Consider the following 23,333-nt stretch of genomic DNA (forward strand, 5'->3'; position numbering starts at 1 on the left):
TAGCTAAAACGTACCAGGTTTTTGGCAAAGCAGACAATTGAGGAATCCCCGATTGAGCAGGTCCCATAATAACCATCTCATTATTAATGGCTCTTAAATCTTGTAATAATCTCCATTTCCCAGATTTCTTTTTAATGACAAAAATGGGAGTATTATAGGGAGATACGGAAGGTTGTATATGTCCCTCCACTAATTGTTGTTTGACCAGGTCATGGGCTGCTTGTATCTTTTCTTTAGTCAGGGGCCACTGAGGAACCCATACTGGTCTATCTGATTTCCAAGTAATTTTTATTCCCTCAGTGACCCCTTCTGAAAACCCAGTCCATGTCTATTTATTCCTTGATCTATTTGAATTGGTGCTGCTATACCTTGTTCTCCTAATCTTTTTTCTTTCCTGAAACCTTGTCTAGCCCTAATGGTAGGCACATTTGGATTGATGTTATTTGTTAATGTTAAACCTAATTGATCTAGGACATCTCATCCCCATAAATTTATAGGAAGATGATCCAATACATATGGCTGTATAGTTCCTTCACATCCTTCAGGATCCTTCCAATCTAATACCATTGCACTTCTATGGGGATTAGTCGCCACTCCTAGGCCTCGAAGCGTTTGAGTGGCTTATTGTAACGGCCAATGTTTTGGCCATTCTTGACGAGATATGATGCTAAGGTCTGCATCTGTATCCAGTAGCCCATTAAATTCATGTCCTTGAATATTTAGTTTTAACATTGGGCGAGAATCTAAATTCAAAGACAGCATAGCCCAATCTACACCTGTGGAGCCTAATCCCCTGGAACCTCTTTCTATACTACTACTGGAAAATTTATCATGTAGGCTGGGCATTATTAATAACTGTGCTATCCTATCTCCTGGTGAAATTATTGATATACCCTTTGGAGAACTAGGTATAATTTTTATTTCACCTTCATAATCGGGATCAATTACCCCGGGACTTATCATAAGTCCTTTTAGTGTAGAAGAACTGCGTCCTAACAATAAGCCTACTGTTCCTTGGGGAAGAGGTCCTTTTACTCCTGTGGGAATGATTTGAACTCCCATCTCTGGAGTTAGTACTGCTCTGGCGGAGGCGCAGATGTCCAACCCTGCGCTCCCTCTGGTTTGTCTGATGTGAGATCTGATGAATAATGTGTCCTGGACACTACCCTGATGGTGTTGCTGGGTTCCTCCATGGTGTTTCTGGGTTCCTCCAGTGCCCCGTACATTTGTGGTCGTGGGCCCCGGAGCATTGGGCCCCCTGTCCGTTTATTGGCAATGGAGCCTGATGCCTTTCTCCATGATATCGTGGGTAAACACCTGGTCCTTGTCCATTTTTTGATAAGGGAGTACCCTCTATGGTGGTTTGAGAACGGCATTCATTAGCCCAATGTCTCCCTCTACAGCATCATGGGCAAATATCTGGTATTCTATTCCTTTGATACCTAGCTTTGTTAAACCCTCCTCCTATGGGGCCACTCCTTTTAAAATGTTCTATTTGTTCACAATTGTATCATGTTTTTGGCCTGGCATCTAAAGCCTGTTTTACTGCTGCCAAGACTTGTCCTTGTTCATTAATGTCTCTACATAATTTAATATATGTGTTTAAATCTTCATGTCTCCATGGTCTAATGACCTCTCTGCAGCAATGATTTGCTTGGTCATAAGCCAGTTGTTTTATAAATGGCATTGCTTGTTCTGTATTCCCAAAAATTCTGGTAGCTGCTTGAATAAACCTATCTATAAATTCAGCGTAAGGTTCATTAGTTCCTTGTATTACCTTAGATAATTGTCCTTGTAAATCTCCATGCCCCTGTGAAGTTTTCCATGCCCAGACTGCATCTACAGCAATTTTTGCGTGAACGTCAGGATCATATTCTATTTGTTGCCGTTGACCCTCATAAGGTCCTTTTCCTAACAACATATCCAGATTTCTTTGAGGGTAACCAGCTGCTGCATTTTGCCTAGCTGTCTCCCTGCAAAATTCTTCATTGGCTACCTTCCATAACAAATATTGTTCTCCATTTAGCACAGATTTACACATACTAGCCCAATCTGCTGGCGTCATGTCCAAGTTGGTAATGGATTCGACCATGCTTATAGTGAAGGGTGCTTGAGGACCATAGGTTGTTACAGCCTCCTTTAACTGTTTCACTGTTTTGAAATCTAAAGCACGGTGAGTTCGCTGCCCTCCTGCCTGCTCAAGTACAGGGCATGCTAATCTTTGAGGTCCTGTCTCAGGATCCCATCTATCAGCTACAGAGGTTGAGGGCCACTCAGCTATCTTCATAGGTGGAGCTGTTGGTTGAATTACGCCCTCTGGTGATAGAACGGTGTTAGTAGCAGCCTCCTGTTATAGCTTTTTCCCTAATCTGTTATAAAGATAACGCAACCCAATAAGATAACACAAAACAAAACCGAAACAGAATGAAACAAAAACGGAACAAAAGATCGTTGTATCAATTTTCCTATTTTCTTGACATGTGCATTTGTGGTCTATTTCTATCTCTTCCTCAGGGGCGAACAACTTCAAACCTTGAGCCAACCATTTTTCCCAGTCTACCTGAGAAAATTCTAGGGATAGGCAGCTTGAAACAAAAACAAAACAAATCTAAACAAGAACACATTGTTTTTTAAAATGGTCACCCATTCTCTCGCCTTCCTTTAGGGGTGAGCAATTTCACTTACCCTCAAGCTTCAGACGTTCCCCGTACGGGCCACCAATTGCCGCAGTCTGGCTGGGCACAAATCACGAGCCGCTGAAGTAGGAACAAACTTTATTTTTGAATTGCAAGAAAAAACCTCACACACGCTCCCGGGGAATTCTCCCGAATGCCACGCGGCTAGTCCAGGAACCCCCCGCCGGAAATATCTCTCCCGTAAATCCCTCCTCCTGCACTTCCCCAACCAATGGGAACTCTCGGGGAATCCCCGGAAATCCCCGCGAGAACTCCAAAGTAGTGCGAGAACTCAAAAGTAGCGGCAGAGGCAGATAGTGATGCCTTGCCTGTCAATCAATACTGTTGGCAAAATGCCAGGGGCCATACAGACTCGGCCATGGCTCTCAGCAGCAGACAATGTACTTAGCATGCACCAGGCCCCCACTTCAACCCCAGCACCAAAATAAAAAGTACTTTGTTGAGTTTTCCACCAGTGTCTAGTCTTTTATAACCACTGCTGCAATCAGGAAACCCAGCAGCTTCCTTAATTCCCCAGACTCCCCTTGTGCTGTCCCTTAGTACTCAAACTATCTTTCCAACCCTAACCTTTACCAACCTCTGATCTATTCCCCTCCCCTGTCCCTGAGTTCTTTGTCCAGATTGTCCAGTAAATGAATTATTTTTGAATCTGGCTGCTTTTACTCAGTACATTGCATCTGAGATTAACTTAAAATTCCTTCTGTATGGGAATTTTGTCTTTACTGCTGAGTAATATTTCATTGTATGGATTTCCTAGTTTGTTTATTCACTTACCTCTGGCTGATGGTTGGGTTTTTTCCAGTTTCTGGCAATTATGACTAATGCCTCTATAAATAATTATGTAGAACTTTCTACAAATAATTTTTAATTTTTCCTGGTTTTTCAGTAGTGGATTTTCTGGCTTTTGTGGTAAGTATAGATTTAACATTTAAAAAAACTGCCAAATTGTTTTCCAGGATTACTATACCATTTCATATTCGCATCAGCAATGTTTGTGAATTCTGGTTGCTTCACATCCCCGACAGCACTTGGCATTTTCAATTGTTTTTGTTTTTTAAAATTTCAGCTATTCCAAATATTTGCAGCTAATTCTTAACCCAGTTAACCCATCAAACCCTTGAGACTTGGAAGAAGATACAGAAAAGAGCTGGATTAAATGCATTGCCAGGGAGTAGCTCATAAGCCGGGGTGGGAGCTCATGCATTAGATTTGTGAACACAGTAGCAATATTTCTCATATTCATTGTTCCATCCCCAAATTACTAGCACAGTGCCTGACACACAGTATGGATCTCTGTATGTTTACTGATCTTTGAAAATGAATAAATGGTTGAAAGCTTGGGAAAGTAATAGGAGAAGGATAGAGAAATAATTTTAGATTAGATTTGGTTTGAATAGTCCCAGTATATTCATATGACACACCCCTTTACATCTTTTAAACCTACATTTAAATACATGCTTATGGTGGTTGCAGTGGTGCACACCTGTAATCCCAGTGGCTCAGGAAGCTGAGGCAGGAGGATCTAGAGTTCAAAGCCAGCCCTTAGCAAAAGCAAGGTGCTAAGCAATTTGGTTAGACCTTGTCTCTAAATAAAATACAAAATATACTGGGGATGTGTCTCAGTGGTTGAGTGTCCCTGAGTGCAAGTCCCAGTAAACACCCCCCCCTCAAAAAAAAAAAAAAAAAAAACATGCTGAAAGATTAACATGGATCTCGGGATTTTGGCTTCTTAGGAGGTACCATGATGTAATAGAAGAAGCAGTAGGCAGAAAAGATTGGTTGTTATTAACTGTGTGGATTTAGGAAAGCCATATTCTCTTGGGCTGCAGCTTTTTCAGTATACAATGAAAAGATTTCAGTAGATAGCTAAACTCCTTTGATTTTTTTTTTTTAATCACATCAAATCAAATTGGTAAGTGAAGAAGACGCAGACCAGAGCCTTTCTTTGATATTGAAGCAGTCTTATATGGACACAGTATGAAGTGTTGCTGCAGGGAGGGGAGGAGCCAGTGTTAGAAAGCTTGCTGTTGGCTGATTGGCAGGAAAAAAACAGCAGATAGAAAAAGATAGGGATTTTTCAAATAGTAGAAGCATTGTAGGAATATGATTATGGTTGTTGTTAGGGGAAGACAGGTGATGAAAATTCTGAATTTAAAAGTTTTTGTTTTTTTCTTTCCCATACAAAGGGATTAAGTTAAATTGTAGATTGGGGAGGAGCTGTTTATGGTTTCTTTTAGTGCCAGGAAAAGGACCTGAGACTCAGAAAACATGATGTGTAGGATGTACTAGAACATAGACCTCTTCAAACCCTGGGTGAGCTGGAGTTGTTCGGCCCCATTTCCCAGCAATCTTTTTCTTCACCATTACTCCCTCACTTCACTTCTGAAAAGTTCAGATCTGAAGGTTATAGAAGCAATTCTTAGTAGATATTTGCTCTGTTTGTACTTTGAAGGATTTTGTATACACACGGTCAGGTATTGGTAGAGATTTAAAAATAGGCTTGGAACCCAGATAAACTTGATTCTGTGTTGGTAACGGGTATTTGACCTGTTTTGTTATTTGACATTTTTAAAAAGCACCATGACATTTGAAATTTTATTTGTTTCCTGCTGTGATTCTTTTTAAAAATTTCAGGGGTCTTGATACCTTTTTAAACACATGAATTTTGAGGCCATTGTTGTTTCCATAACTCTAATATTTCTGACACTTTTGTTATCCTTTAGCAAAATATTTTTCATCTAATGTAGTTTAGATTATAAAATCAAAAGTGTTTGATTTTTCATTTTAAATAGTGTTTCTAACCATTTGTTTTATAATATCCACATTATGTTCTAATTATGAGGATCCCTTAATCTTTTGGTAAATAGTTTATTGAAGAATCTTGACTTCTTCTTACTCCTGCAGCTCATAAAGATCCAGTTTAATACCTAGTGTCCAAAGGTGTTATTTTATAATCTAATGTAAGATGGATAATTCCTAGATTTAAAAAAATTAAAAAATTATTGCTTTTATGTTTCCTGACCTTAGGAAGCTATTCTGCACTTCTTTGTTCAGTATATTTACTTCTGGGTAACCAAAAACTCTGGAATATTTTAAGATTTTGTGTTAGATAATATTCCAGAGAAGAAAGCATACCACTTTACACCCAGTACTAATTGATAAAAAATGCTCCTTAACTAGACAATTTTGTTCTGGAAATCAGGCATATACTATTAAGAGTATCAATTCCTAATGTATTGGTGGTTTGTTAGACATGTAGAATGTTTTGGAGAGTCACCTCTATGAAATTCAGGCTCTTATATCCTTTATCAGAACCTCTCAATAGCCCTGTAATTAAAATTACTATGTGCATCATGCTGATATAGAATTTGAGCAGTTAAATGTATAGTAACAAAATGTCTTTTTTTTTTTTTATGTCTTTCAGAATCATGGTGTCATGGAAAGGGATTTACTTTATACTCCTTCTGTTTTGGGGAAGTTTTTTTGGAAGCATTTTCATGCTGGGTCCCTTTTTACCCTTGATGTTTGTAAACCCATCCTGGTATCGCTGGATCAACAACCGCCTTGTGGCCACCTGGCTCACGCTACCTGTGGTAAGTTACTCCTCAGAAAGAGGCTATCCACTTAGACCAGAGGGGCCAACCCATTCATTTAATTTTTATTAGAGTCAGCATTGAATTGTAGAAGAAGCGTAAGTCCTTCATATTATATGAGACGTAGTAAACTTTAAAAAAGGGAAAATATAAAAACTGGAGCGAATAAAATTAATTCATGTCCTTAAAATAAAACACCTAATTAAGAACCATATTAAAAATTAAGAGCTTTTTTCCATATTCTTTATTAATTTTATATTTTATTTTCCATCTTTGAAGTGTATTTTACATATAGTAGAATGCACAAATCTTAAAAGTATGGATGGAGAATTTCTATGCTTATTTTGCATGCTACTTTGTACTCTATAAAAAGACAAAAATTAAGATTCATATACCACACTTTTTTTTTTCTCTCAAACTTGTGATATTGATCTGATTGATTCACTTCTTCCCAGTAATAGCAGAATTAGGAACACACAAAATTTAGGAGTAAGGTGATTTCTTATCTATCATACTGGGTTAACAGCATTTGTAAGGTCACTGTGCATACAAATGGGCAGTAGAGTCTCAGAACACACAGGTATTCTGAGTAAGGTCACACACACTGCTGTGAGCACATCTCTCTCTGATCCAGAGCTGATGACTTTCTGTGGGATTTCAGTTCACGCTTTTGCTTCTCTGGGACTGGGAAATAGCTTCAGTCCTTTCTGTTACTGCTAATTAGCAGAACCTTTTCTCCAAATTGAGGGAGGTATGGGTTGCTGCCTTTCCCTTTAATATTCAGAGTGTTTTGTTCCTTGTTTTTCCTGAGCAACAGCTGGAACTTAATGTTGCTGAGTTAATTGATCTGTCATGGTAGAAAGGCGATGGGTATAACACCTGGAAAAGAAAACAAGAAGGGGAATGATCTTTTTTACTTTTTTTCCTTTTAATTTAGTTGCCTATTTCCCCCCAGGATGCAGGCAGACTGTCTGCCCATGTGATGTTTGTAGAAAGGAAAGTTATACTAATGATATAGACCCCTCAGGTGGAGGTTGATTGGGAAATATTTCCAGAAACAGCGGTTGGTATGATTTCCTACCTTGATGGAGTAAGTAAAAAAGTTTCCTGTAAATTGAATGTTAATAAATCATTTACGGTGTACTCTTTATGTTTTAAAGATTAATCCTGTGGTGAATAATGTTATAAAGTACACTTATCCCTTGTTACAAGTTATTTATCTTTTTATTCATATATTTAAAATATATAAATAAATTTTTATTTACATATGTTTTATGAATTGTGATTCTGCTAAACTATAATCAGTCCTGTCCCTCCTTCCTCTTCCCTCTTTTCCTGTTTTCTTAAATTTGTCCTGCAGGTACAAAGCTAGGAATGCTAATATGCTGGTAGATAATAAATAACCATAGTATGGTTGTATATTTAACTCAAATATAAAGAAAAGTATTAGAGGGTTTTGTTAAAAGGAAAAAAAATCAAAGTAAAAAATCCAAGGGTGATTATGATAACAGCTGTTGATATGCCAGGTGCTTAAAGAGGATGGCCTTGTTTCAGGTGCTACTGTTACCCCCATTTTACAGAAGAGGAATTAGGAACTTTGAGGAATTAAGTTATTTGCCCAAGGCCACGTGTATAAGCAAATTATTTAAGTAGAGCTGATATTAAATCCAGTTTTCTGATTTTAGGGCTTTATGTGATAGAAAACCTTCAAGGACCTGTAAGAATCATATGGAGCTTTAGCAGTCTGTAGTGTTAAAGAAGTTCATGGTGCCTCATGAGGGTTTCCAGAAGAAGAAAGTTTTAAGTTCTTTCAAGCTAGGGAATACCTGATTTGAGGAAAAAAATATCTGAGAAACTGATAAACTAGTAAATTAGTGTAAGTAATTGAGTGGTTCACTTATAATGGAAGAGAGAAATTTGCAAGAAATAGTCACAGAAAAATTTCTCTTGCTAAAGAAGCCAAAGACAGGTTGCTTAGTTACCTGGAACATGGTACATATTAATAGTATTTGTTAGATGAATGGATAAACATAAAGTTTCAAGTTGGTATGAAAATTCATGCTGATTTCATGATATAAGCTGTGCAGTGTTTACTCTTCCTGTTTTTGAAAGTGTGTAAATTATTTTTTCACCCTTATGTCTCATTGAATTACTGGCTAACTGATTTTCTTTGTAGAAAGAATTTTGATAATAAATTTACTATTCTTAGCAGATGTTGGCCTATCAGATCTTCTCTTTCTTGTTTCATAAATTTTGGTGAGACAAGTAGGAAATTGTTCATTTTAGTTAGTTCCTTTTAATATCGGTAGGTTGTATAGTTATATCCCCTTATTTATTTCAGGTATTGATAATTCCTTCTGTTTACTTACTCATACTTACAGAAATTTGTCAGAAGTTAATTTCTCAAAGAACCAACTTTGGCTTTATTTTTCTGTTGTTTTTTTGTGTTATTTCATTAATTTCCTTTCTTTAGTTTAACTTGCGTTTTAATTTATTTTTAGCTTATTAAAATGGAAGCTTAATATAATTGTTTTTCTTTTCTAATGTCAGCTTTAAAGATATACATTTTCTCTCTAAGCAGTGTATCAGCTGCATGTCACAGATTTTCATGCTGTATTTTTTTTTATTGTTTGGTCTTCTTGCATCCTTTCTTCCTTGCCAGCTTTCTTGCCTGCTTGCTTTCATGCTAAGGACCAAACCCAGGACATTATACATTAGAGGCAATCATTCTACCACTGAGCCACATCTGCAGCCCCTAAGATATTTCCTAATTACATTTGTAATTTTTTCTTTTGTTAGCATAGGTAGATAGCTATAAATGAGCAAGGTTGGGAGAAGAAAAGGTGAAATGGAACCAATGTTACCTTTTAAGGAGGCAAACCATATAAGGACATAAATCCACCCTCCCTTTTGTGGGTGGGCTGTGGAAAAAATTCATCCCGGGAATGTGGGTGGCTTACCCAGAACCAGCAAAGGGTACTCCTAGTCCCCTCCTCACATTCCAGAAGGGGGTCCACCACCTTCCTGTATAAATTAACAGGGACATATCATGTCTCCAATGCTGTGCATGTGTTCATGAGCTGCTCCAAGGATCATTTAGCTGCTATGTGAGCTTCCTCTAGTAGTGCCAGGCCAAAAATGGCAGAATGACCTGAATGATTAAACAGGTCCTCAGTTTCCACGAGTGCATGTATGTCCCCTTTCACAAGAGGGCAGCAGTTGTACAGGCAAGGCCCCAAAAGGTGTGGCTACTTGCCCTAGCAGGGTTTTCAATTTTGAAAGCAGTACATATTCAGTAGAAACCTACAGCAAATTTTGAATTTTGATCTTTTGCTGAAGTAGTGATATAAAGTATGATATTCTTGGTGATTCTAGGCAGCAGCAGTGAACCATGGTTTGCAGTTAACTATGTGATACCAAGAGTAAACAAACTAATACTCTGTAGTGAATTGTGCCTCTAAGCTGTGAGAGTCAGTAGTTTTGGTGAATTAAGTGCATTTTTCAACATATGATGGGTTTATGAGGACATGGCCCTCTGATAAATCAGGTATTGTCTGTATATTTTTGCTTCCTTTTTATAATGTCATTTTTCTCTGGCCACTTTTAAATCTTTTCCTTTTTGGTTTTCAGCAATTTAATCATGATGTGTCCACCTGTAATTTTACTTAAATTGCTGTATATGTTTCATTGGTCTTAGATTTCTCTTTGTTATTGGTTGGTTGTCTTACTCTAAATCGAGAAATTTTGGATCATTATTTCTTCACATATTTTTCTACTCCATGTCTTCTCTGTCCTCCCCTTCTTAGGTGATAATTACATGTTTGTTAGATTGCTTATATCGTCACACATATCACCAAGACTCGTGTTTTCCCTTTTCTTTTCTTCACATCTATACAGTTTTCAATGAATCTTTATTTATTTATATGTGGTGCTGAGAATCAAACCCAGTGCCTTATACATGCTAGGCAAGTGCTCTACTATGACTGGGCTATGACTCCAGTGCCTCATATCTATTTTTTTTATTTAATCTATTGATCTGGTTTCAAGTTCAGTGTTTCTTCTGTCACCTCCTGGACAGTGCTGTACACAATTAAAACATTTAAATGATGTTTTTTTTAATAGAAAAAAATTCCTGGAAAAATTTTATGATAGCTGCTTTTCCTATTACTTATAGCATTATTATTATTATTTTTTTTTTAAAGAGAGAGTAGGGGAGGGAGAAAGAGAGAGAATTTTTTAATATTTATTCTTTAGTTCTCGGCGGACACAACATCTTTGTTTGTATGTGGTGCTGAGGATCGAACCCGGGCCACACGCATGCCAGGCGAGCGAGCTACCGCTTGAGCCACATCCCCAGCCCACTTCTTATAGCATTATTATCAGAGCAGAATTGCATCTATGTGCACATAACTATAGTTAAATGCATTAAGATGGTTAAAGGAAAAGCAAACAAGAAGAGAGGGAATATTCACTATTTCAAGGGAGATGACATGGGACATATGAGTAGTTGTCGGCTGAGTATTATTATTATGTTTAAAGATAGATTTGTTATTATGAAGATGATGATGATGATGATGATGTATTGGGGATTGAACTCAAGGTCACTGCCATTGAGCTATATCCATGGTTGCCTTTATTTTTTAACTTTGAGATCTTCCTCCCTCAGTCTCCCAAGTTTCTGGAATTATTGGAATGATCCACCATGCCCAGCTAAAGGTAGTCATGTTTACAGCAGCCTGCACATCATCACTTCATCTGATGGTCAGTTGGAGAAATAGTAGACTGGTTCAACTGGGAAGATAATAGCTGAGGTGGACTGAACTATATAGTATGCTGAGTTCTTATGAGGCACCTTTCTAAAGGGATTTTTGATGATATATTGAGCTATTCCTGACTTTTGTCTTATCAGCTGAGTTGAGAACCTAACACATAGGTAGCATTCACTATCACTATACTATTAAATTGGTACATATTTTGCTGGGCGCGGTGGCACATGCCTCTAATCCCAGTGAGTATGGACCCTGAGTCAGGGGAATCACAGTTTGAGGCCAGCCTCAGCAATTTAGCGAGGACTGACACAATTAAGACCCTGTCTCAAAATAAAAAATAAAAAGGGCTGGGGATATGGCTCAGTGGTAAAGTGACCGTGGGTTCAATCCCTAGTACTAGGGGGAAACATTGGTATGTATTTGAAAAACTTACATTATCCAACTTTTTACTTGACTAGTCATAGCATATCAGGCAGCGAGAATCTTTTAGTTAAGAAATTTATGGAAGTCAAATCCCCTAGAGCTATGGTACAGACTCATTGATGTCCCAGTTTAAAATTAGTGAACATCTCTTGAAAAAATGGAGAAAAACTGACAACTGTGTCTTTTATCACCTTTTATTTCATACTTTTACAAGGTGCTAAAGGAGATTTTCTTTTAAGCACATTTTTAAACTCAGAATGAATTTAACCTAAAATGCAGTTTTTTCTCCCACACAGGTATTTTTCTTAAAACAATTCCAAACATTTAAAAATAATTTTCCATTAAAAATAAAATAAATGTACTTATTGCTTCACAGAAAAAATTCCAAAATGATCTTCTCTTTCGTAAGCTTCCATTATATGTTAAAATGATTTTGTTGGTAAGATTTTTCCTTTCTGTTTCTAAGGAGCACATTTTCTGTATTAAATGAGGTATAACAATAAAATCCTGTAGAGTCTTAGAGTTAGATGATTTAGAGGTCACCTAGTATAACCTACCTTTGTCTATTAGAGTCCCCTCTAGGTCAGTCTACAGAGTGAATATTCAGTCTTTCTTTGAACATTTCTATAATGGAGAATACATGTCTTTGCTTATTTCATTTTTGAACAGTTCTGCTTAACATACTCAATACTATCAGGGTCAAATTCTGCTTGTGCCCAGAGAATTTTTTACTTCTGAAAATTGTGTTTGATTGTTAGCTAAGTATGAGGACTATGAAAATCACTTCGGGTTCATTCAGTTTCTTTACCATAAATCATGAATAAGGAATTTAGAGGTCATTTCCTAACTTTCTGCAGGGCACAGGTCCTTTCACAGCCTGCTGATAGAATTCTACTGCTAAAAAGAACAAATGTTCAATAAAAACAGGTTGTTGAATATGATTTATGTCTATACTGTTAAGAAAGTGGCTACTTCACATTTGGGATTCCAAGACCTTAAATAGCTAGGGATTCAGCTAGCTGGGCCTTAGCTGAGTCTGAAAAGCCAAAGCAGACTTGGAGAGAAGAAGTGTAGTCCTGTGGAATTGTTCTTATCTCAGACTAAAGATCCATTGGAATGATACATGACAACAAGGATCATAATGGCAAAATGTATTCTTTAGATTATGAGAGGTACTTGCATCTTTGTGTTTACATATATTTGGAGGTAATAAGTAGTGCTACATAAAAGGTCCTCAGAAATTGCTTCTATTTTCGTAATGCTAGGAAAAGTCTTGCAATCAATTAGGCAAAAATTATGAGACTTGTTATTCCTAAGAAATAAAACATTATAAAAATTTGAAAGATTGATACTAGTTTCTTACTGCTGAAATTGTTTTCTTCTTCCTCATTAGAAATAAAACAACCGCGAGAAAGTTTGAGGTTACGGTATTCTTTTCCAGTCTTTTAATCTGGATTGTTTGAATTCTGGAGTTCTTTACAAACATTACAACTTTAATTCTGTGTAATATATTTGTTTTCTGCTTTTGCAGGAGCTGTAAATAATACTGAATAGATACGTCTTGACTAGTAATAAAAATGATTAATGTGTGCTTGAGAGCCAAGCTTCATAAAAGGCTATATATAACTTTCAGTCATATTCTGATAGAGTGCTGTGTGTCGAGTAAGAGAATGCCATATGAGAAGCTTCTGTATAAGTAGTCTTGGGTTTTTTATTTTGACATTTTTCATAATGAAAGGAAGATTGTTTGGGATCCATTAGAGGCTTATGTTAGAAATTGTGCATAAGGGGTTAGAGTTGGATTTGGGGTGTATAGGCTTAAGATATTTAGTTCTTTTCAATAGTGCAACACAGAATTTATACTTCCTCTTTCTACCAATTAAGGTAAAGGACCTTTTGCATTTCAATTCTTTGGAAAGACTGAAAAGTATATCATATTTGGGTAGTAGAGTAGAATTAGGCCAAATTAACCTTGCATAGTGACTTCACACAAAACAATGTGGGCCAAGACCTGCAGTTCAGTGATGTGTTTTAGAAGTTGATGGCCCTTTGCACTCACAAGTAGAAAAAAAAATTTCTTGCTGTGGGCCCAAGCCTGGCGGACCCTGCCACGTTCTTCTCCATCATGAAGTCTTCCATATAGTGACTTAACTTCCTGGAGACTTTCTGGAGTAAAGGTGATAATTATTTGAGCCATTATAGATACTTGGAGTTTGATGAAAATAGCAGGCATTCAAATAGCAAGGTACCTGTGTACAAACTCGCATATCTTTGTACACAACTTCAAGAAGGTTGTATGTGTATTGACCTGTTGGAGGCAGCCCTTCTAGGAAATGATAGGTGCCAATTTAAGTATCTGTACCCTAGAGTGAATCTCAGCCCTGGGAAAGTAACTTAACCAGGCTCCTGTAGGATTTCCAGAGTTAGGTTTAAACCAAATGACCTTGTTTTCCTCTGTCATGATGTTGACATTCTGATTCTTAGAACCATAGGGATGTAAAACATTTCTAACTTCTTATTTTTTTTAGTATTTTTTTTAGCTAATATTTTTTTTACCTTTTCCCCCCTTGATCCTGTTCCTTCTTTTTGAAGTCTTATTTTGTTGTATCACAAAGTATTTTTTATTGTGGAATATTACAAACATACTGGAAAGTTAACAAAACACAATTGCACATGTTAATGTTAAATAATGTTAATTGTAACTATAAACCAGGTCAAGTATTAGAGAATGTTGCCTGCCCACCAGCAGGTTACCTGGGCTCCTAGTTAAAATGTCCTTCTTTTTGGGTAGAAGTAGCTACTAAAATGACTTTTGAGATAGTTGTTTCCTTATTGTTCTTTGTAATTTTTATTGTCTATGTATTTCCCCTCTAAAATATCCTACTTTTAAAGGAAGTCTTATATATAAATATTTATTATATATGATTTTTTTGTTTGTTTTGCTTCCTTCAACATATTTGTGTCTTCCATGTTTATGTCTTTCTTTTTTTTTCTTTCTAGGCAAGGTCTCTACCACTGAACTGCATTTCTAGCCTGGTTTTATTTTGTTTAATTTTAATGAGACAGACAGAGTCTTGCTAAGTTACCCAGGCTGGCTTGAACTTATGATTTTTCTGCCTCTGCCTCACAAGTAGCTAGGATTACAGGTGATCACCAATGCATCCATCTTCATTTATTTTTGTTATTAAATTGTTTTCTATTGCTTAACTATACCATAGTTTGCTTACTTGGTGTAAACTTTGAAAAGGTCATTGTGATATTTGCCTATGTGAACTTTTGATTTTACCTTTTATCTGCCTTGGAAAAACTTTCTCAGATTTCTAACATTATTTACATTTGTAACATATAAATAATTCGAAATTTTAATAAGAGATTGAGCTGGACAATCAGTAGTGGAGATTGAGCACACATCAGTACTCCTAGCTACTGGGGAGGCTAGGGTGGCAGGATCACTTGAGCCCAGGATTTAGAGATGAACCTAGACAACATAGTGAGACCCCATCTCAAAAAAGCGAAAAAAAGATTAAAATCAATAATAATTTTCCTTATTATCTGTTATTTAGTTGAAATAACTCATCTATAATATTCTTTTCTTTTAAATATTTCATATGTATTTTATTCATGGCCATTTAAAAAGTGAATTGAACAATTTTAGAAAATATTTGAGTGTCTACTGTATGCCAGGAACTATTGCAGGTACTAGGTCTGTAGCATTTTTTAGACATAGTTATTTTAAAAGTTTAATTTTCTGTTTCTTCAGCTCTGTATCCAGTGTTGAGATTTGTTGACTGTCCTTCCTAGGAAGAAATATGTAATAATCTTATATATCCTTAAGAAATTACACAATGGAATCTGTCATTTTTTTGATTCTTTTTTTTTTTTAGCTTAATCTATCTCTTGAAGATTTCAAGGACAGTTACCTTTTTTTTTTTTTTAACTAGGAAACTGCTAGAAATTTAAATGCGTAGCACTTAGAAATAGGACTTTATATTTTCATTCTTCTAGATTTAAACCCTACCCCCAGTTCCGTCCCCACCTATTTATTATAGAATAAAAAATCATGGAAAACACTTTAATAAGAAATCATAAGATATACTTATTGGACATGATAAAAATTATCTATGGAAAAATTACAATTTTAAATTGGTATACATATCAGTATTTCTTTTTTTTAGGCATTGTTGGAGACCATGTTTGGTGTAAAAGTGGTTATAACAGGTGATGCATTTATACCTGGAGAAAGAAGTGTTATTATCATGAACCACCGGACGAGAATGGACTGGATGTTCCTGTGGAATTGTTTGATTAGATACAGCTACCTCCGATTGGAGAAAATTTGTCTCAAAGCCAGTCTCAAAAGTGTTCCTGGATTTGGTAGGTTATTCACACATTATTTTAAGTGGTACACTCTTTGTACATGTGTATACCCACTGTAAATCTATAACTTAGTAATATAAACTCACTATTAAAGCCATTTGTATTTTTTTTGTTCACCAGGACAAAAATAACTCCAGTTTCCTTTTTCCCTAATAGAGTTGTTATGCCAGGTGACTCTATTCACTTTTTGAAATATCTTTTTCTTTTTTTACTTCAATTATTTGGGTTTATTTGCAATGTTTTATTTATCCATTTATTTATTATTTTTAGTTATGCATGATAGTGGAATACATTTTGATATAATTAAATAAGCATGGAATGTATCTTATTCTAGTTAGGACCCCATTCTTGTGGATGTACATGATAGTAGGATTCACTGATGTTTTCATACATGTACATAGGAAAATGATGTCTGATTCATTCTGCTTTCCTTTTCCTCTTTCCACTCCCTACCCTTCATTCTCCATTGGCTAATCTATAGAACTTCTGTTTTTCTCCTCTCCAACCCCCTTATTGTGGGTTAGCATCCACTTATTAGAGAAAACATTCGAACTTTGGCTTTTTAGGACTGCTTTATTCCGCTTAGCATGATCGTCTCTAGGTCCATCCATTTATTGCAGTTGTCATAGTCATTCGTATTTATGCTGAACAATACTCCATTGTGTATATATACCACATTTTCTTTATCCATTCATCTGTTGAAGGGTACCTAGGTTGGCTCCAAAGCTTAGCTATTGTGAATTCATCTGCTATAAATGTTGATGTGGCTGTCACTACAGTACACTGATTTTGAATCCTTTGGATATATAGTGAGGAGTGAGAAAACTGGGTCAAATGGTTCCATAGTTTTTTGAGGAAACTCTATATTGCTTTCCAGAGTGATCTCACCAATTTGCAGTCCCACCTGCAATGTATGAGCATACCTTTTCTTCACATCCTCGAAAACATTTATTGTTACTTGTATTTTTGATAATTGCCGTTTTGACTGGAATGAGATGAAATCTCAGTGTATTTTTAATTTGTATTTCTCTAATTGCTAGAGTTGTTAAACAATTTTCATATATTTTTGACCATTTGTATTTCTTTTTCTGTGAAGTACCTTTTCAGTTCCTTTGCTCATTTATTGATTGGATTTGAAATATCTTACTCTGAAAGAGGAAATAAACTATTTTCAAGGGAGTGAATGTAGTTTTTGAGGACCAACATTTGGAAGGATATAAATAATAGTTGGGTATCTTTTTACTGTGTGTCATGCTTATGACTTAGGCCAGAAACTGGTCTATGCTGATAAGATATTTGAAATCAACTGATTCATGTACATTCATCTAATAAATATTAATTGAAGACCTATTGGTTCCAAGCATTATTGTAGGTGCTGGTATTTTCTGAATTGTCCTAGCCCCTAATCCATAGTTTTTTATTTTGTTTCTTTCTTTTTGGTCTTCTTATTGTGTTTGTATATTATAACATTCAGGCTCCTAGAGATGTTTACTTTAAATGGGTAGGAATATAATATGTTTCTTGTGCATTGCAGTAAAAGGAATATTTTAGCATTGTATTGCCCCCTTTCTTAATGTGAAGTTGGGGTAGGAAACAGACTATAAACATATTACTCAAAGCAGTTATTGACACATGGGTATATCAAGTGTTCACTATATAGCCTCATCTATTATATGTATATTTCTGTGTTTTCCTTGTGTAACATTTCTTACTTGAACTATTCACTCTTTAAACCATCCGTCTATCAGTATTTTGAAATGACGTATAATTGCCAACCTCAAAGGGGAGGCATTGACCTCAGGATAAACCAGTAAGAGGGTTTGTGATTGATGTAATAAGTGTATTTGTGTTTTAATTGCCTTCATGCTTGTAATTTAGTGTTTCTCTTTGCCATTTTTCCAAGATAATAATCTCAGGGTAAGCAGGTTTCTTACTTGGCACTTAGCTTCTCTTTGTATAATCGCAATCCTAGAGAACCAGTAGAAAGCTCTAAGAATTTTTATGACCTAGCCTTACAATTCACAGAGTGTCACATTGATAGCCCTCAAAGAGTCTAGAGAGGGAGTGTAGTCATCACCTTTTGATGGAAAATGTATATCAAGAATCTCAGTATTTTAAAAACTGGCATATTTCTGAAAAGACAGATCAAGAAAGAGAAGAGGAGGCACATATTGCCAGCAACTAGAACGATGATGTCTTATGTACCTCTCTTAATTCTACATGAAATATAGTAGCAGGATATTAAGAATAACATCATGCCAGTATGCATGAAGTCAGCAAATCAAGACAGAAAAACACAACTATCAAAATCTGAGAGTATTGACTAAAAATGAAGAAGAAAATGAAAAAGTCACAGTTGTGTGTCCAACAAAAAGAGACTACGTAAAAAGTCTTCTTATAAAAGTTTTTTTTTTGCAATTCATGGCAGCTACTTGATTTTCTTCACTTTCAAAACCAGTCATCAAGTCACTGAGCAGGAGAAATAAACCATATACTACTCATCTATTTCACATATCTGGGAGTCAGAGAAAAATAAGTTTAAAATAAGAAAAATAAGTTCCCAATTACTGTAAGTAGAGAAATAAATCCAACAAGATTTCCTTCCATCCTCCCACTATGGGTACTAAGGGTGAAGAGAGAAGGCTTAAGAGTAGAGAGGCATGAACTACTCAGAAACATAAGATAGTCATCCCTTGAAAGAGAGAGTCTAATACTAAATACCAAAATACTAAACACAAGTCCGACAAAGAAGTTCACAGCACAAAATAAAGGAAAATAATTTGAAAGACAGTGGGACCTAAAGTGACAGCCTCCAAGACACATTGCTTCTGAGGGAGAATCAGATTTGTTGAAGAAGAGGCAGCTCCCCTTAAAAGAAGGGCAGTGGAGGAAAATAAGGAGTGAAATAAATTAAGGATCCTGCAGGATGTAAGAGAACCAAGGAGTAACTTCCCCTTTACTTCTCCACTGCAAAAGTAAACCCACAAAAGAAGCAATAAACAAAAGACTTTCATATCCATATATGAAACTTCTAAATAGAGAACAGAACTGGAAAAAAAACAATACTGCAGCACAGTACTCCCCGCTGAATTAAATATTATTAAGCATGCATTTGAGATTAGGGATAAAAACACTTTGAGAAACGCAAAGAATAGTAATGGGATGAGAAACAAGATATATAATGAGAGTTAGTTGAATTGAAAAAATAGAATAAAAAGAAAGTCATATTAGAAACGAAGAATAAAATTTTATGAGGTACCCAAGAAGAGGTAGAATAAAATAAAATTTAATGTTTTATTGCTGGAAAGCAAGAAAAAGAGAGAATAAATTTATCAGGGAGAAGTAATTGAAATGGAAGATGGTTAAAGATCTAACATATGTCAGGTTGAGCATTTCTAATCTGAAATTTGAAATTCTTCAAAGTCTAAAACTTTTTTGGTACTAGGGTTTGAACCCAGGGGCCTTTAACCACTAAGCCACATCCCAGTCCTTTTTATTTTTTATTTTGGGACAGGATCTCACTAAATTGTTGAGCCTGACTTTGAACTTGTGGTCTTCCTGCCTCAGCCTCCCTAGCCACTAGAATTGTAGATATGTACCACCATGCCCAACCAAAGTCCAAAACTCTTTGAGCTTCAACACACCACAAGGAGAAAATTCCATCCCTGATCTCTTGTGATGGGTCACTGTCAGATGTAAGAAATTATTTTAAAATAGTGCCTAAAATTACTGTCAGGCTATGTCTATAAGATATATATGAAATTAAAAGAATTGCATGCTTCCAGCATTATAGTAGGAGAAGCTCCAGAGACTGCTCTCTAGTGAAATTCTGATATATCAGTCATTCTCTAGAAATTGTCTGAAATATAAATAGCAAATGTAGACACATTTCTTTGGAAAATTTACTAAGATTTGTTAAGAGCAATGAGATTCCATGGCATTTAAATAAGACCTCACTCCCAGCTCAAGCAGGCAGAGTTGCCACTCCGGACTGGTAAAGCTGAGATCACAGGGCTGTCTCTGGCTTTTGCTCCCACAGATCCTCACTACTGTTATGCTCGAATTCGGGACCCCCCCAAAAGACCACCACAGACCCAAGATCGATGTAAGCAGCAAAGAGGTGTTTATTGCGAGCTAGCTCGGTCCTCCGCGCACGCGCACACACAGCAACTGATGACACTGAGAGGCCCTGAGCTCAGGGTTTGCAGCAGTTTTATATATTCTTTGGAGAAGGCAGGGACTTCATATACATCATAGCATCTCTTAGCAAATCATCACACACCGCGGGAAAATCAAATAACAACTCTAAAACATGATTAGCACATTCACTGGCGGGAACAAGTTGGGTAAGGGTGACTGGTCAGTACAAAAGGGGTATTCTTTTGAACTGATTGGTTTAAGCCATGAGGGGTGTACGTGCTGAACTACATGGTTTCCCAACATGTTATCAACCACCATAAACTACTGGGAGGGTCATCTGGCATCCCAGGTATTTCCCTGTCTCATATTGGTGGCTGCTAGTGGGTTGCTATGGATCCCCACCTAGCCTGACTGAGTCAGGGACACCTGGCGCAGCAGATCTCTCCTGTTATTTGTAAAAAGATAAACAACTCAGTAGGGTGGGTATGTGCCTAGGGTGCTCTGTAGGTCTTTCCAAGGACAAGGGTCATGCCCCCTCCTTGGACAGGCTTTGCTCTGAGGTAGAGGCTGGTTTTTCACTACCTTCTCTTCAAAATTTTGTATTTATATTATACAGGGTCTGGGCTGTTTGGGTTCTAAGAAAGCAAATTAGACTAGAGTTCATTTGGTAAAATGAAATTTTAAAATCTGCATATGAAAGATCAGTGAATTTTGGATGGAAATAAAATGATCTCATTATCATAAAATGTCAAAGGTTCAAAAGTTCTATCAACATTTAACAGTATATTTAAAATCCACATTCTCAGATAGGCATCAATTCGATTCAAATTTAAATATAGAAAATTTATCTCCTATTCTAAAATTAGCTTTACCAAACATGTTTAGGCAGAGTCTGGGAACCATTAAATGTTCTCTTTCAGTTTCATATATGCTATTTTAATAGGCTTGTCTAGTCTACATTTAATTTATTTATGATCATATATTATAAAGCCACATAAACAAACAAACAAAAAACCTATAGATTCCCATGGGGTCATGCTAAAGTGAACAATCCACTAAAAGTTTTAAGACTTCTTCTCTTTATGAATGAATAGTTTATACTCCTTTGTCTTGGTCTATCTCAGAGTTTAGAAAATGAGGCAATTCAATGGAAGAAATGTAAAGAAGAGTCTAATAATTTGTTACATGGACTCTGCCAAATACTATGCCAGGAACTTTAGGTGCCTTATCTTATTGAAAAATCACAACTGCATGTTACAACATAGTATCATTGTTAAACAAAATGCAACTGGAGAAAATTGAATAACTTGCCTGTTGCACATAGATACTATAGGATGGAAATAATTTTGAAACCAGGTGTGTCTGGTTCCAGAATCAAAGACACGGGAAAGATTTAATTTTAAATAGTATGCTTAACTTTTAAATTTTTAATTTGTGTGTATTGCACATAACAGGTACATAGTCATAGGATAAAGTGAATTTCTTGGTAATCCCTACCTTGTAGTCACTCCGTTTTCTTCTCCAAAGCAGTTGTTTATCAGTTGTTTTCAGAGATATTCCACACATATATAAGCAGATTCTTTAGCTACACCCAACTTTGTTTTTTTTAAAACAAAAATGAAGGAAACAAAATGTATACATTGGTATTCACCTTTTATTTATTTTAATATTTAGTAATATATCTTGGAGATTATTCTATGTCAGTCCATCTCTAATTGACTTGTCTTTAAATGGCTGCTTAAAGTTTCTTTGAGATACACCAGTGTTTTAACTTGTCCTCATTATAAGACTCTTATTACACTCTCACCAACATAGTGCTGTGAAATCCATGGTCTTTATCCAAGTTATATTTTATATCCAAGTTATACTTGAAGTTATACTTGGATAGAAAAGGTATTTCAATGTGGATTTTATACTGATTTATTTTATTATAAGTGAGGTTGGTTGGACATTTTTCTTTGGGAATCTTGGTCTTTATTCTGTTGGATTATACAAGTTCTGAGTAAAAATAATAGCTTTTTGTATCTTTCATGTTGCAAATAATCTTTTTCTACCTGTTGTCCATTTTCTTTGTTTAGGGTAGTCATTTTTATTATTGCAAACTTTTCCTTCTTCAAGATAAGAGAAAAATTCTTCATTTCCTGTTTAAGCATTTCATTCTTAACTTTTCCATTTGCCTACTTAGTTTTCCCACATGAGTTATAAAGTCCTTAGAGTATCTTACACATTGTGGGTTCTTAACTATTTGTAGACTTGATAGGATTTCATGAAAATGGAAACTATTAATGAGAACAGATGTTGGATTAGAGAAAAAAGGATTTTAGAACCTCTAAACCAAGCAAACACAAATTAAATGAAGAAAGACATAAGTGTAGGCAGCAAACAAAATTTGCATGATGCAAATTAGAGTTAAGGAGTGAAATAAAGTTGAAGAAAAGGAAAACTGGGTGCATTTTAGTGGTTGGCTGTATCCTGCTTGAGGCTGTGTGAGACTTAGGCCATTGACAATTTGGTGTGATTTTATCCTGCTTCACACTCAAAGACACCTTACCCCTTGACAATTTGATTTTAGGGAGTACTTAAGATTGCTATTCATAATTGTTTTTCAAGTACATGTTTGTTTGCCAAATGTCTAGAATATAATTATTTGGTCTAATTAGTTAATTTACAAATGGAAATAATATTACATCTGTAGTGCCAGGCTGGAAAATAGGTAAATAAATGAAGAAATTTGAAAAATAATAAGTAAAGAAATTTAAAAGTTCTTTTCCTTTGGAATCAAAGTAACAGATTTACATAATAAGCAAGGAAAGAAATCATTGTATTTAGATTCTAGGTCAAATTATAAGGAATTTTTAAAAAATTACTATTTAGACTTTGTTAAGATTTATAAAATTAGATTTTAAGAAAAAAAAATGTCCTGTAGATGTAGAGGTAGACCTGGCTTCCTTAATGATTTTGTGAACCTTGCAGCTTTAACTAGAGTTCAGCTTCTGAGGGTGTTGAATAAGGCTATTTAGATGGTTGGGGAAGCTCAGATTTTGCATGTGAATGCTTTGGAGATTTTTCTTTGTCAGAACAACTAGCAACAAATCAGCCCATGTGTGACAAGTTCTCCAAGATCTATGCTAAATTAAGAACAAGAGCCCTGGGCAACTCCCAGACCTATTCTCCTGAGCAAGCACCCTGTTAAGGGAGGAGCAGGCAACTCAGCCTGAAAAAAAAATGTTGGTTGGGATTCTGAGGGGGGAGAGGGTAGCTCAGTGCAGCAAATGTTTCTTGGGAGGAAGAAGCCTGATTCATTGTCATCTGCTTGACCATATAGCTTGTATTCC

General features: G+C 35.9%; 1 protein-coding gene across 14 annotated transcripts in view; it reads left to right on the forward strand.

Annotated features, from left to right (window-relative positions):
- Positions 1-23,333, forward strand: part of Lclat1 (lysocardiolipin acyltransferase 1) — a 233,340-nt gene that overhangs the window by 82,371 nt on the left and 127,636 nt on the right. For 12 of the 14 annotated variants that reach the window (XM_076832830.2, XM_076832820.2, XM_076832818.2 and 9 more), the window contains 2 exons: positions 6,121-6,289; positions 15,657-15,855. In XM_076832830.2, coding sequence (XP_076688945.2) covers positions 6,125-6,289; positions 15,657-15,855 — 364 coding nt within the window. In that variant the 5' untranslated portion in view covers positions 6,121-6,124. Of the gene's footprint in view, positions 1-6,120; positions 6,290-7,298; positions 7,380-14,481; positions 14,628-15,656; positions 15,856-23,333 lie in introns of those variants that run through there. The other 2 variants (XM_076832829.2, XM_076832828.2) reach the window with 2 other exon arrangements.

The sequence above is a fragment of the Callospermophilus lateralis genome, chromosome 14, assembly GCF_048772815.1.
Source record: "Callospermophilus lateralis isolate mCalLat2 chromosome 14, mCalLat2.hap1, whole genome shotgun sequence".
NCBI classification, from domain to species: Eukaryota; Metazoa; Chordata; class Mammalia; order Rodentia; family Sciuridae; genus Callospermophilus; species Callospermophilus lateralis.